Source organism: Pinus tabuliformis, chromosome 9 (genome assembly GCF_031772625.1).
Source record: "Pinus tabuliformis cultivar Carrire ecotype Pingquan chromosome 9, CPIR1, whole genome shotgun sequence".
In the NCBI taxonomy this organism is placed as follows: domain Eukaryota; kingdom Viridiplantae; phylum Streptophyta; class Pinopsida; order Pinales; family Pinaceae; genus Pinus; species Pinus tabuliformis.
The window spans coordinates 888,518,102-888,532,147 of NC_142307.1; the positions used below are offsets into that span (position 1 = coordinate 888,518,102).

Genomic DNA, 14,046 nt, shown 5'->3' on the forward strand with positions numbered 1-14,046 from the left:
GTTTTATCAACAACATGAGTGAGTTTGTGTATTTTCAGGTTAGTTACAAAAGAGGAAGGGGGTGAGTATGTTGACTGTGAAAATGATAGGATAAACCCCACTCCTACAGGACTCATTGCTCTAGAGCAGCTTTTTGATAGACAGGAGAGACATAGAAAAAAACACAAGTTGGAGCCTGGGGTTCACAGTGAAATAAACATTGGGACTAAGGAAGATCCCAAAATGATAAAAATTGGAAAATGAGCAACGGAGATGAAAGAATGCAGGTAGTTAACCTACTCCAAGAATATAGAGATGTGTTAGCATTTACTTACGACGAATTGAAGGGTTATAGAGAGGATGTAATGCAACACACTATACCACTTAAATATGAGAATGGCAAGCCTTTTAGGCAAAACCCTTTTCACCTGAGCACGCTTGACAACGAACCACTTGATTTTCCTGCGAATAGGCAAATGCTCAAATGTTCTATACTTAAGACATCTGATGCCCAGAGGGAGTTCTGTAATGTATCTCTAACCTTGATTGCATTTCATTTCTTGCTTTGATTTCAGCATTTTACTTATGCATTTCTTTTCAATATGTCTCTTGCTCAATTGATTTTTGGATTATTCTGACATATTTGATGTAGGTACTATTGCCACACAATCTAGCAAGGCACTAGGAGGGGAACCTATAGGATAGCTACTGCACCAAGTGACAACAATGGGACAAAGACCCACTGTCACCTCAGTCAATGTACCTTTCTCTTTACGAACTTTCACTGATGGGAGGAGTCCCGATATGAAGGAAATCACTTGTAACGATAAGGTCAATGAGAAACTATGAAGTGATTCCCAAGGTCCATTCAAGGAGAGAAATGAAGCTAAAGGCTCTCCAAGAAAGACCTAGTAGGAAAATCTAGAGTTAGCGCTAAAGATTTTCAATAGCGATAAGTATACCTAAGGTCAGGACATACACAATGATATAGGACCCCTCAAGTAGCTTCGTAAGATGATTAGACACCTGTCATGGCTTTTGCTATCCTTGGGAGGCCTAATTGAGGCTTACGTGGGAGAAAATTCCTCCAATCTTTTCACTAGGTCAAAGTAAGATAGAAGAAAGGGTCTCTTTGGGTTTATGCCACTGAATACTAAGCTCATAGAGTCATATGACCCTCAAGAAAACCACCAATCTAATAGGTTCAAACTCAGTTACCCTTCTAGGGCACACTTAGGGCATCAATATTTATGGAGAATCCACTGTGGGAACTCAACCAAATTTTGATATCCTCTAGAGAAAATACTAAGAGTCCTATCCAAATGGTTTCTCAAAATTCCCTATCTAATGCAATTCATAGAATACCCTACCTACATACCTAAAGGAGAGAGGACGAAGATTTAGAAGACAAAAAAAGGAAGAAATTTTTGGATAGAGGTTAAAGATGACCATTAAGTGATATGACCAGGGTTGCAAGGCAACCCCCCCCCCTAACTCGCTCCCAAAGCGCACTCCACTCAGGAGTGGCTCGGGAGTGAACTTGAAAGCGCATTCCCGTGCAAAAAAAACGCTTTCGGTCACTCCAGGAGTGATTTTCCTAAGACAATCACTCCCGCCCTAAAAAAATCGCTCCTCGTGGGCAAATTGGGCGGCCGCGTTGTGGTAAAGGTAGGGAAAGGGAGGGAGGGGAAGGGCCAAAATAAATAAAAGGCCCTCCTCCCCTCCAATAACTCACCATTTGCAAATTGAGAGAGCAACAGAGGCCTTTTGGAATTGGAGCTTGAGTCAAGGAGGAAGATTGAGAGAAAGATTGAGAGGATTGCTTGGGAGCTTGAGGAGCTTGCAAGGGAGATTAGAGCTTGGGATTGAAAGCCAAAGAGGTAGGATCTTGACTCTAATCTAGCATTTGTGTTTTTTATATGTTCATTGTTAAATGAAAATGTTCTCTTCTCTCTTTCCCATTCCCATTCCTCCATTTTATTGCAGGCAAGAAACTATAACTCCACCAAAGTTCAAAGAATCAAAACTTCAAACATCATGGCTATATGGCTTGGCATTCTCTTGATGTTGGTTCCTTTTTTGTTATTATGGTATTGGACAATAAAGAAGGAGGGTTGATCATGATGAAGATGATGAAGAAGTGGGTAGTGGTGGATTGGAAACCCCTGGAGAGGAGAAGCGCCTTAGTGAGGAGGAAGAGGAGAGTGGAGATGAGGGCACAAAAATGAAAGCAACCCAAACCCCATTATGGAAATATGTTACTAGACCTGAAGCAGGGAAAGGGGGTGGAACCACTAGATTACATGCCTCATGTTATGAATATAATTCATATAAAATAAATAAATAAATAAATATGTAAATAATAAATAATCAAAGTAGTGATTATTTTAATAGTCATTAGTTTAATGAAAAGGCATGTCTAAAAAGATATGCTCGGTCATCAAGGGGCACCTGCCTACTTATATATGTGGGCCCTCATTGTAACATTCAATCATCTTGTACATTTTTATATTATTAAAAAAATATTATTTACAGTACATTTGTGTATTTCCATTTTAAAGCACAATAACTCTTAAGTTTTGTCGCTTTAGAATGTTATAAATATAATTCATATAAAAAATAAAAAATAAAAATATATGTAAATAATAAATAATCAAAGTAGTGATTATTTATTGTTTACATTTATTTTTATTTATTTTATTGCATATGAATTATATTCATAACACCTCCATTGCAAAAGCAAATACACAAGTTCATACACCCATGTCAGAAAGCGCCTTTGTGGGACAATGCCATGGGATGGAGGTAAACAAATAGGAATCAAAACTTGTGTAATTGTGACAGCACAATAAAGAGCCAAATACATAAGGGAAGAGGAGGAAGCCCAATATAAATCTAAAAGATAAAAGGGTGACTTTGAACATGATAGCCCACTATCACATAGGCAAAGGACTCCATCAACATCTTCCCATGGCAGTGGATATGGATGCATAGGAACAAACATCCATTTAAGGCGTAGAACCATATCAGATTTCCTTGACAAAGCGTGTACTAATGACGTTGATTCAAAAAAAATCAGTTTTTTCTATGCATGTGGAATACCATTCAATGTTCTTCGCTCACCTTATTGGCATGAAATGGTTTCCTCCATTAATGATGCCCCCAAAGCATACAAGAACCCTAGGTATGACAGGGCTAGAATCGTGGGACTTGATCATGAAAGAGCAAAAATAACACATGCTTTGGGTAAAATGACAAGTTCTTGGAATGAGCATGGGGTATCCATTATATCTGATGGATGGACAAATGTAAAAGGCAAGCCATTGATAAGTGTTCTTGATGTGTCTAAAGGTGGTACAATCTTCCTTTCAACATATGATTACTCAGAAAAGTTCAAGACCGTCCTCAACATTGCAGAACCATTACTTCAAACAATTGAACGTATTGGCCCACACAATGTCATCCAAGTCATCCCCGATAATGCTTCTAATTGTAAGGCAGCGTGAGCAATTATTGAGGATAGATACCCCAACATATTTTGTTCTGGGTGTTTGGTTCACACTAGGGTTGCGGGGGAGTGGCTCGCCCCCCTCGAACTCACTCCTAAAGCGCGCTTCCTTTGGGAGCAACCCTGGGAGTGCGCTCCTAAAATCGCTCCCGCAAGGAGTGAAATCTTCGCTCCCTAGCCTTTTTTGGAATTCTTTTTTGCAGTAACATTCCAAATGCAATTTTTGTTCAAAGGAACAAATAATTTTTGAGTGGGGCAGCCTAATGATCAAGCCTATGGCCCTAGTATTCATATGCGATTCATGGTAATGCTAAATTCTTAAAGTAAAAGTGACATTCTCCTTAATCTTCATTTTGATCCTTTTACTTAAATTTTTAACATTACCATGAAATGACTCGAGATGTTTGAGAGTGGTTCCAACCTCATTGGATTTCATATGGAGAAAGTAGAGTTTTAGATCTCATTCAAAATCCAACAGTCTTATCAGTTTTTCAGGATTTCAAGATTGAGAGGATTGCAATGTTTTCATTGGATTTTGTCATGTATTAGGTATGGAACTCGTATTTAATCAAGAGCACCAATCCCTCTATGTACCTTGATGTTAGTCACATTGGTTGTCAAACTCCTCGATCATGACCCTACTAAAAATGTACCCATCACTCAAACAAAATCTTGACTTGACATGCTATTTTTTTCTATCTTAGGTTAATGCTTAGAGGGTGATATTAATGACAAAGATCCTGATTTTCCAACAGGACTCAAAAATTAGACATTTCTCGTGGCGACAAGAGGCCCAAGTATTAGCAATAGATAACAGATTTACTTGTCTTTTCTAGTTTCTAGTAGTTTTTATAACTGTTGAATCTTTCATATTTATTATGATATTTTTTGTAAACAATATATGACAATTTAAGTTTGAAGTTAGAAATTATAACTCATTGGTAATGAATTATGAATATGATGCTTCGTGAAAGTTGAAAGTTGTTTCATTTTATAACATATCATTTCATGTTATATATTATTTGTTGTAATGGTTACACTTAGCTTACAAGTACAACTTTGGCGATCAATGATGATAAATGTTATATATTGAATTTTGAAAGCTTGAAACTTTAAGATTGATGAATCATGAGACTCAATATGTTGTATGTTACTAACTTGTGGACGTGGTTGATCAAGATTATAGCTTCTAGATGATTGATGTTATATCGTTCAATCAATTTTTTTTATGTTGTTTTATATCTAATTCATCATTCTACATGCTTTTGTTGACATATATGCACCAAAATATAAAAACGTATATATTATATAAAAATTTACTCACCAATTCGCTCCCGAACCAAGAGCTTCTGAAAATGTCGCTCCCGATCTTGCTTCCTGTTTTCACTCCCGCTCCCATGTAACCTTGGTTCACACAATGAACCTTTTGGTGCATGATATTATTAAGTAAAAAACCTTCAATACAAAAGGAATTGTTGATTCGTACAAGGGAAGCAAAAAAATGATAAAATTTATTACAAATCATAGCAATACCCATGGGCTTTTCCGTAGTCACTCAAGCTTGGAGTTGTTGAAGATTGCGAAGACTAGATTTGCTAGCTATTACCTCACCTTCAGGTGCCTTTTGAAGGTAAGAGAGTCATTGGCTAGCATGGTATCAAGTCAACACTAGCAGGTATTAAAGGACAAGGCTCCAACCCCAGTTGACAAGCAAGGTTTTGAACAGATGGAGGGCACTGCTTTTGATGGTCCTTTTTGGGCACGTGTGAAGGAAGTTTTGCAATTCACCAAGCCCATTTATAGCATGATTCGTTTTGCAGATACAGATGCACCAGTGATTAGGGAGGTGTACGAATAGATGGATAACATGTTGGAGCAAATAAAATATATTGTTCAGGAAAAAGCTCCCAACTTGTATGATATTATTCACAAATGTGTGCGTGCACGGTGGAATAAACTTAATGTCCCAATACATGCATTGGCGTATATCCTTATGCCAAAATACTACTCTCCATCTTGGTTGAGCAAACCTGCACCTGGGGGTGGGGTGAATGCCAAACCCCATATAGATCCAAAGGTACAACATGGATATAAGGAAGCATTAGACAAGTTGGAAGATACTTCACTAGCACTAGAGTGTTTGGTTCTTTGCATGCAATGGAAGATACGGACAGATTTGATGTTATCACATGGTGGGACGCATATGGCAGGCAAGGACTTTTGCCAAAATTGGCAAAAAAAGTGCTTTTACAAGTTATAAATACTTCTTCTGCAGACAGTTGTTGGAGCACCTACAGCTTCATCCATAATGTGAGAAGAAACAAACTCAATGAAAACTAAGCAGAAACATCGGTTTATGTGCACTACAACTTGAGGTTGTTGAGTCCAATGTTGCACGAAGCGCGAGCGAAGCGGAAGCGTTTTTTGGAAGCGGGGACGCCGAAGCGTCATTTTCCAAAAATCTAGGAAGCGAAGCGTCCGCGGAAGCGTCTGCTATATATATATATATATATTTTATATTTTTTTGCATTTATACTCAAAACAAACATCCCAAATACCAAATTAATTGTAGAAGACATTGAAAACATGCATATTTTTGCATAAATCAAGATAGATATGGCATCCATGATTCCATTGTAGTTACTAGTATGTACAACAATCATCTATATTCTAGCTATTACAAACATACATCAAATTTTTAAGCATATTATAAAACATAAAACATTTAAGCATATTATAAAACATAAAACATAGAGCATATTATGATTTATCTAGCAAGTGAGCAACTGTCAACATTTGTCATGTCCAAAATTCAAATAATAATGTTTACAAAATATGTCACTTGGTCACCGCCAAGCCAAAAAGGTTCAAAATTCAAATTCACAAGTCTACAAGTCTAATGAGTAATCTATGACAAAAAGTAGTAGATTGTGAATATATCTACTAATCTCTCCTCCTTCCACCACGAATAGAACGTGGTGGCGGGCCTCCACGTGGTGGCAATGAAGAAGATGGTGCCTGTGGAAGTCGTGGCACTGAAACTGATGAAGAAGAACCCCCTGCTGTTGGTGTTGAACCATGGAACCTAGGAACCAAGGGACCAGATGGGGGTGGGGGTGGTGGCATATCAACACGGTCATCATCATCCTAGAATCGCTCAAAAAATTCATGCAAAAAAAAAACACTAGTTAACAAAAAAATTAAAAAACATGAATTAGAGAAATGCTTTATAAGGGAAAATTGGAAAATTCATACCACAATGGACATACCTGGATAAGAGCATCCTCTAATTGCTCTAGTCGCAACACTCCATCCTCCAAATTGGGCTCCTCTGGATTCTTGTCCCAAATCAACAAGTCTTTATTAGACTTTGCATCTTCACAGTAATGGGACAACAATCTCAAGTTGTAATGAACATAAACCAAGCTCTCTGCCCGGTCTAAATTCAACCTGTTCCTTTTAACACTGTGGATGAAAGAATAAGAGCTCCAACACCTCTCTGCAGAAGAAGTGTTTACCACCTGTGATAGCACCCGCAATGCCAAACTCTGTAGAAGTGGAGTACCCCCTCCATGCATGTTCCACCACTCAAGAGCAGAAAAAGTCTCTCGATCTTTAATTGCATGCATGCTCCCAAATGGACCAGTGTTGAGCGTATAGTTGCTCACCTGTCTCCGTACCAATGCAGCGTCCTCCTCATCAGGGATTAATTTACTCAATGCAGCCATATATTTTTGGTGAACCTCTTGATCTTGGTGTGGTTTTCTCCTGCTTCCCCCCCCAGGTGCTGGTGTTGAAAGCCATGATGGATGATAGTATTTAGGTGTCAAAACATATGCTAATGCATGCAATGGAACATTTAGCATTTCCCATCGGTTTTGCACCTCTACACGAATATAATTGTACAAGGTGATATCTCTAGGCTCAACAATGTCTTTAATCTGCCCCAACATGCTATCCATTTGTTCATACACCTCCCCAATTACTGGTCGATCTGAATCTGCAAACTTGATCATGTAATAAATTGGTTTGGTGAATTGCAAAACATATTTAACCTGTCCCCAAAAGTAACTGTCAAGAACAGTGTCCTTGACTGCATTAGCACCATCTATGTCAGTGTTAATTTCATCCCATGTTTCAGCACACACCAGATTAGTTAAAGCTTGTCTCACCTTCACTAGCCGCCTAAAGGTGAGGTAATAACTAGCAAATCTTGTCTTTGCAATTTTAAGCAATTGCAACTTGGAGTAAGTGCCATAGAAGTAGTTTACCCTTGTATGCCCTGTGATGAATTTAATGAGCTGCTTCCCTCTCCTGTAAACCTCAGCAATCCACCCACATTCTTTGTGTTTCACAATATCATGCATCAAAAGGTTCAATGTGTGAACCAGGCACCCAGACCAAAAGATGTGTGGATGAGTACGCTCAATAATTTTTCCTGCTGCCTTACAATTTGCTGCATTATCTGTGATCACTTGAACCACATTATTCGGACCAACATCTTTGATTGATTTCAATAGGAGATCTGCAATGTTTTGTGCAGATGCAGTGATGGAGGAGGAGTCATGACATGCAATAAACACTGCACCACTAGAAGAAACACCAAGAACATTTATCAAATGTTGGTTTCTAATATTTGTCCACCCATCTGATACAATGGATACCCCAGAATCTACCCACTCATTTGTAAAACGTGTCAAAGCTCTTTGAACCTTAGCTTTTTCTCTTTCTAATAACATTGTTCTAGCTTTCTCATAGTTGGGGGCCTTGTATCCTTTTGGGGCTTCATTGATGGCCTTTACCATTTCATGCCAATAGGGAGAGCGAAGCACATTGAATGGTACACCGCAAGCACAAAGAAAACGGACTATCTTTCCATCCACATCATCCCTCCCAGCAACATTAAGGAAATCCCCTATTGTTCTTCTACCTCCAGAGCTTGCAGAAGTACCATGAGGAGATGAGCAACTACCAAATTTAGAGGTTGCACTTGATTCAGAATGAGTTTTTTGTTTCTTGTTTTTTTGTTGTGCAGCCATCTCTATTTGGATGTATTTTCTTCTTTCTTCAGTTGAAATGTTTGGGCAAATTTGTACCCCCACAGAACCCTTTTTTTCATCACTGTCCAGCACCCCACAAAGATGCCTCCTCAGACGGGTATATGAACCACAATATGGTTTTCCTCCATGACAACCATGAGGGCACACAAATTTGTAAGATCCACCACCCTTTCCCCCATCAAGTTTGGTCACATAGTTCCACAAGGGTGTTGATGTAGCTTTCCCATCTTGTGTTTCAGTGTCCCCTTCAAGTTCATCCCCTTCCTCTTCAAACCCTTCCTCCTCATCATACATTGGGTCACTCCTATTAGGACCATCACCAATGTCCTCTTCTGTTTCTTCCCTTCTATTCCTCACCTTTGCCATCATTAAAACCAAGAGTGGAATGATACATAGAAGCCAAAAGAACACCATCTTGGAATATGGATATAGGTGGTGGACAACGGCAACTTGTAAATAAAGGAGCAAGTAGAAACAATGGGAAAGAGTAGGAAAGGGAGGAGAAAAATACAAAAAAAATGTCAAAAAAACAAGGGAGTTTGGGGTTTGAACTTACCTCTTTAGCTCTTGTAGATGAAGTCCTCCAAGCTCTTGCTCCAAGCTCCTCCTCCTCCTAGCTCCTCCTTCTTCACTCCTCTAAGCTCTCCTCTCTTCTCCTCTCCTTTCCTCTCTTCTCTTCTCCTCTCCTCTCTTCTCTTCTCCAACTCTCATAAACTCAAAGTGAGAAAATGAGGAATGAATGGGGGCTTTATTCTTTTCATTCCTCACCTTAACCTCACTCTAACCTCACCCTAACCCACCCCCTTAATGTTGAGTTAACCTAACTTAAAAAAAAAATTAAAAAAAATGCGTCTTTTTTCCCTTGCGGCGCCCCCTTTGGCCGAAGCGTACGGAAGCGCACGTGAAGCGCACGCTTCCTGCTCCGAATCGCCGCGCTTCGGCGGCCCGAAGCGTCGTACGAAGCGCACTTCGGAGCCATGGAAGCGGCGCTTCGGCGGCCCGAAGCGTCGTACGAAGCGCGCTTCGGAGCCATGGAAGCGGCGCTTCCGGCCGGCGATTCGGAAATTCCAGGAAGCGTTTTAAAATGCCGAAGCGCCGCTTCCATAATTCCGAAGCGCGCTTCGTACGGCGCTTCCGTACGGGGCGCGCTTCGGAGCTTCGATCTGGGGGGAGGCGCTTCGTGCAACACTGGTTGAGTCATTATTATGATCGAGCTCATAAGGATACATCATATAAAATTTGGGACAACCCAAAGGAATATAATTTGGATGATGATGCTCTACATCTAGAAGAACTGCAAATAGAAATTCAAAGAGATGATGATGAATCAACACCAGCCATGCCACCCCCACCATCCAATAGCAATGCTCGAGTTCCAACATCTTTTCCTTTGTTGTCGCCTCCTACATCTACATCCTCACGTGGAGGGCATGTGGATTCTAGTTTTGGTCGTCCCACTATGCGGGAGGAGACTCGCAGTAGTAGTAGACCACCACAACCTTCTCAGAAATTAGACATTTCTCGTGGTGGCAAGAGGAAGTAATAGATAATAGATTTACTTGTCTTTTCTAGCTTCTAACAGTTTTTATAATTGTTGACTCTTTCATATTTATTATGATAACTTTTGTAAACAATATATGACAATTTAAGTTTGGAGTTGGCAATTATAACTCATTGGAAATGAATTATGAATATGATGCTTCATGAAAGCTGAAAGTTCAAACAATTCATTTCATGTTAGATATTTTTTGCTATAGTTTGGTTACTTGGTAATGGTAATGGTTAGAAGTACAACTTTAGTGATCAATGATAATAAATGTTATCTATTGAATTTTGAATGCTTGAAACTTGAAGATTGATGAATCATGAGACTTGATATGTTGTATGTTACTAACTTGTGGATGTGGTTGGTGAGGATTATATCTTCTAGATGATTGATGTCATATGGTTCAATACATATTTTTATGTTTTTTATATCTAATTCATCGTTCTACATGATTTTGTTGACATATATGCATCAAAATATATAAAATATATATTATAAAAAATTCACTCCCAAAGCAGGAATGTTTAAAAATATTGTTGCCCGCTCTTGCTTGTGCTCCCACTCCCAAGTAACCTTGGATATGACTAGTGCCTAGACCATTGCATGTATGGATCCATAAATGCTTTAGATGAGCTAATTAGGTCCTTAAGGAGGCCTAACATAGAAGACCTAGTTGCCACTTTCAACAATTACCCTCTTCAAACAAAGTTGACGCAGCTTCATGGGCAAACTACAACAATTTTCCACTAGGAAAATTAATTTTATATTATCAATGAGTAACACATGCAAAGTTTCCCAAGATCACAATTTCAAGCCATATTCATTGAATTAGGGCACAAATCTTCACTATGAGAACAAATTCCATGCACTACACATTACATAAAGATATTCAACAAAAATCAGCACTTACAAGAGAATATGAAGTATATCCATCCACTAAATCATGAGAAAGAGGCTCCAAACCGATGCCAAACCAACTCCAAATGTCAAAGTGCATCTATAAACATCCAAAACAATCCCAAATTGCAGGTCCAAATTCCTTTTCTAAAGAGAAAATCCCAAGTGATGCTACTCTCTCACAATGGGAGAGGGTTTTATTTATATGAGACTTTTCCTAATTCCAACTAGCCTAAGTAGCCCTAACAATAATAAAATAATGTGCAAAATACTAATATTAATGGCAAGCCCACCAAGTAGCTAATAAAGTGATGAAGAAGCCATCCATAAGTGAACCGAAATGATGAAATTATGGTGTAGAAGGGTTATTGGAAGGTTGAGTTGAGTCCGCAAGGTGCCACAGTGAGGGAGAGAGCTCCATGAATGATGGGCAAGGGGTTGGCCCATTAATCTCTATGTAAATGATCATGTGGTGCTCCAAAGTGTCTCTAGGGCTAATCCAAATGGATCCTAGAAAACCCTCTAAATCTTCTAAAGATCAAAACTATTGCAAAAGAAAACCTTCACAAAGTGGCGGAAAACACTATCGAGACCCGAAAATATGAAGAAATAGTGGAAAAACAGAGTATCGACGGTTTAAAACTACTTTGCGTGAGAGTCGTCAGATCTGGCTGATCAATGGTCCAGATCCGATCGGCATATCACAATCGGTGAAGGCTATCAGAGGCTATCGAAGGCAACTATATGGGAAGCGCGATGGCAATCACCACAATCAAACAAGAGTTGTTGATCTATGCGCGCAGATCAATGGTCCCGATTCAATCGCGTTATCGCATCGCTGATATATATCTATATATATATATATATATATATATATATATATATATGGACTTAACCACAGCCCTGAGGATAGGTGACATGCGATCGCGATATCGCAATATCGCATCGGAGCTATGCAAAGGAGCGGGGCCGATAATAACTATGACTGCAATAGCCGGACCCGATAAAGTTATGAATGATATTTGATAATATTTCAAGTCCGGTAAAAGGGCTTTTTCAATGTAAATCACATTTTCGTTAAATGACCGAAAAAACGAAAGAAATGCGAATAAAGCGATAAACCGAACCTGAAAGGTTTATACATGTAGGTTTATATGTTTTGAGATCCGAAAAAAATGGGATTTCTGGCGGGCCGTAGGCGATAAGTGGTTTTGGCAGGGCTCCGCCCGATCCCATCCACTAAACGACACGTGGCATGAGAAAACCGCCTTTTCGAGCAGGTAATCTCCATACGCCTTCGCTGCCTCTCTGCTATGGATCCTCTGCTAGCTGAGAAATCGACTTTCCTGCCTCCCAAACTCACACCCTGGCTCCTAGCAACTGAACTTCAAATTCCCTTAGCAGAAACTCGACTTCCCCTCTCTGTTTGTGTTGCCTCTACGTCATCACTGCGTAGGCCAGTGTCAGCCCTCTTCTAGACGTCCTTTTTTCCTCTCTCTACCTTGTACTCTCCGGGAATTCCTTCTCCCGGTTTCTCACTGCCCCTCTGCTGCAAGATCTCCTCAATAGATTTTCCTGCTGAGAAATTCTAACCTAAAAAATCGATTTTCTCAATCTCTATCTGTGTTTTCCAAATGATCCTCAAGTCCCTTCTTATATCTTCTTGTTGGGCAACCAACGGCCTAGATTACATCTTAATCAAAGGCTCAAACCGTTTTGGCTTGATCTATGGTTTTTTCTAGAAGTTTCACCCCTGATTAGATTAATACCCATTAATATTTTAATTTTCCTAAGTTTCGACTAAGGAACCCCATTAAAGATATTAATTATTTTAATAAAATCACTTCTGGGTGGAATTTCCCAAAACGCTTTCTGGGTTCTTTGGAATACCTATGCCCAAGCCTCCCTGCAAACTTTGAGGCTTAGAGCACATCCGATGTTACCCCAAATCAACAAGAGGGTGGGGATCAGAGTGACGGCCCCCGTCTTGAGCATTGTCACATCTTGCCTGTACAATTTGGGTGACAACAGGGTCAAAAAATGAATATTACCCCATGATATAAGAGCAAAAAATTCAAAAAATTAATAAAGTGGATATAGGAGCAAAAAATTCAAAAAATAAATAAAGTGGAGACAAAATAAAATGATATTTCCAAATCAAAGGGGGCAAAATAAGAATGAGTTAAAAAAGGTGTTTGGGCATCCACACAAGTCCCACAAATAGTGGGAGACATGGCTGCCAAATAAGCCCAGTCAAAAGGCAGTATTTGAGGCCCACGAATTACCAAAAAAGGAAGGTCAAAGTTATTATCAAAGTAGCACAAATTTGTGAGTTTTGTGGGGTGAAAAAAGTGCCACATGGGACAGACCTTTGTCCCCCACATTCACTGTCAGCCAATCATACTCCACTGGAAGCCAGTAAAAGGCCGTCTATGCAGCCATGCACAGGACACTTTGGAATCTCCACACACAGAATTGTTTGCACATGAGTTTTCTGCCAGTTAGACAGATATTTACACGAGTTATGTGGGGAACTTGGCCCCCTATTCCTCCACTTCTCCCTACAAGTTGGCAGCCAGGAGGATACGCACACCAGCCAGAAGATACCTGTGTGATTTGGCATTTTCCACACTCATTTGAGTGTTGATTTGATGGGAGTTAAACTCCCCCTTTTCTCTCCCTATTGCACACATGTTTCTCAAGAGGATACACACAATGGATTTGACGATATTCACTGGAGAGTCAAGGTGTAACTCGCTGCCACATTCAGCACTTGACATCAGTTTTCATCAATCATCTCAGCCATTTGGAAGGTCAAACTTGCTTTGGGATTATCATCATTTGCCACTTGTTCATGCACTTTGCATTGGGATTAGCTCCCATTTTTTGTATAAAGAGACCCTTTGGGATCTCATTTTGGGGGGTTCGAAGCTGGAAGCTTGTTGTAACTCTGTCAAATTATTTATTCAAGTAATAAGAAGAAAAAACTTTGGAGGTCATCAAGCTTGGACCGATGTTGTTTTTCCTTGTAGCCTGAGGTAACATAGTATTTTTTA

The 14,046-nt window shown here is 39.5% G+C and overlaps 2 protein-coding genes across 3 annotated transcripts in view; both read right to left on the reverse strand.

The window, feature by feature from the left end:
* The window catches only part of TPP2 (tripeptidyl peptidase ii), a 531,975-nt gene that overhangs the window by 274,851 nt on the left and 243,078 nt on the right, over window positions 1-14,046 (reverse strand). The gene's annotated exons all lie outside the window — the stretch shown is intronic.
* LOC149151622 (uncharacterized) lies at window positions 6,266-8,932 on the reverse strand. Its single transcript, XM_089440065.1, has 2 exons — window positions 6,757-8,932; window positions 6,266-6,634 (listed from the first exon to the last, which is right to left on the reverse strand). Exons 1-2 carry the CDS (start codon window positions 8,914-8,916, stop codon window positions 6,431-6,433), a joined length of 2,364 nt encoding a protein of 787 aa, XP_089296191.1. The 5' UTR covers window positions 8,917-8,932; the 3' UTR covers window positions 6,266-6,430.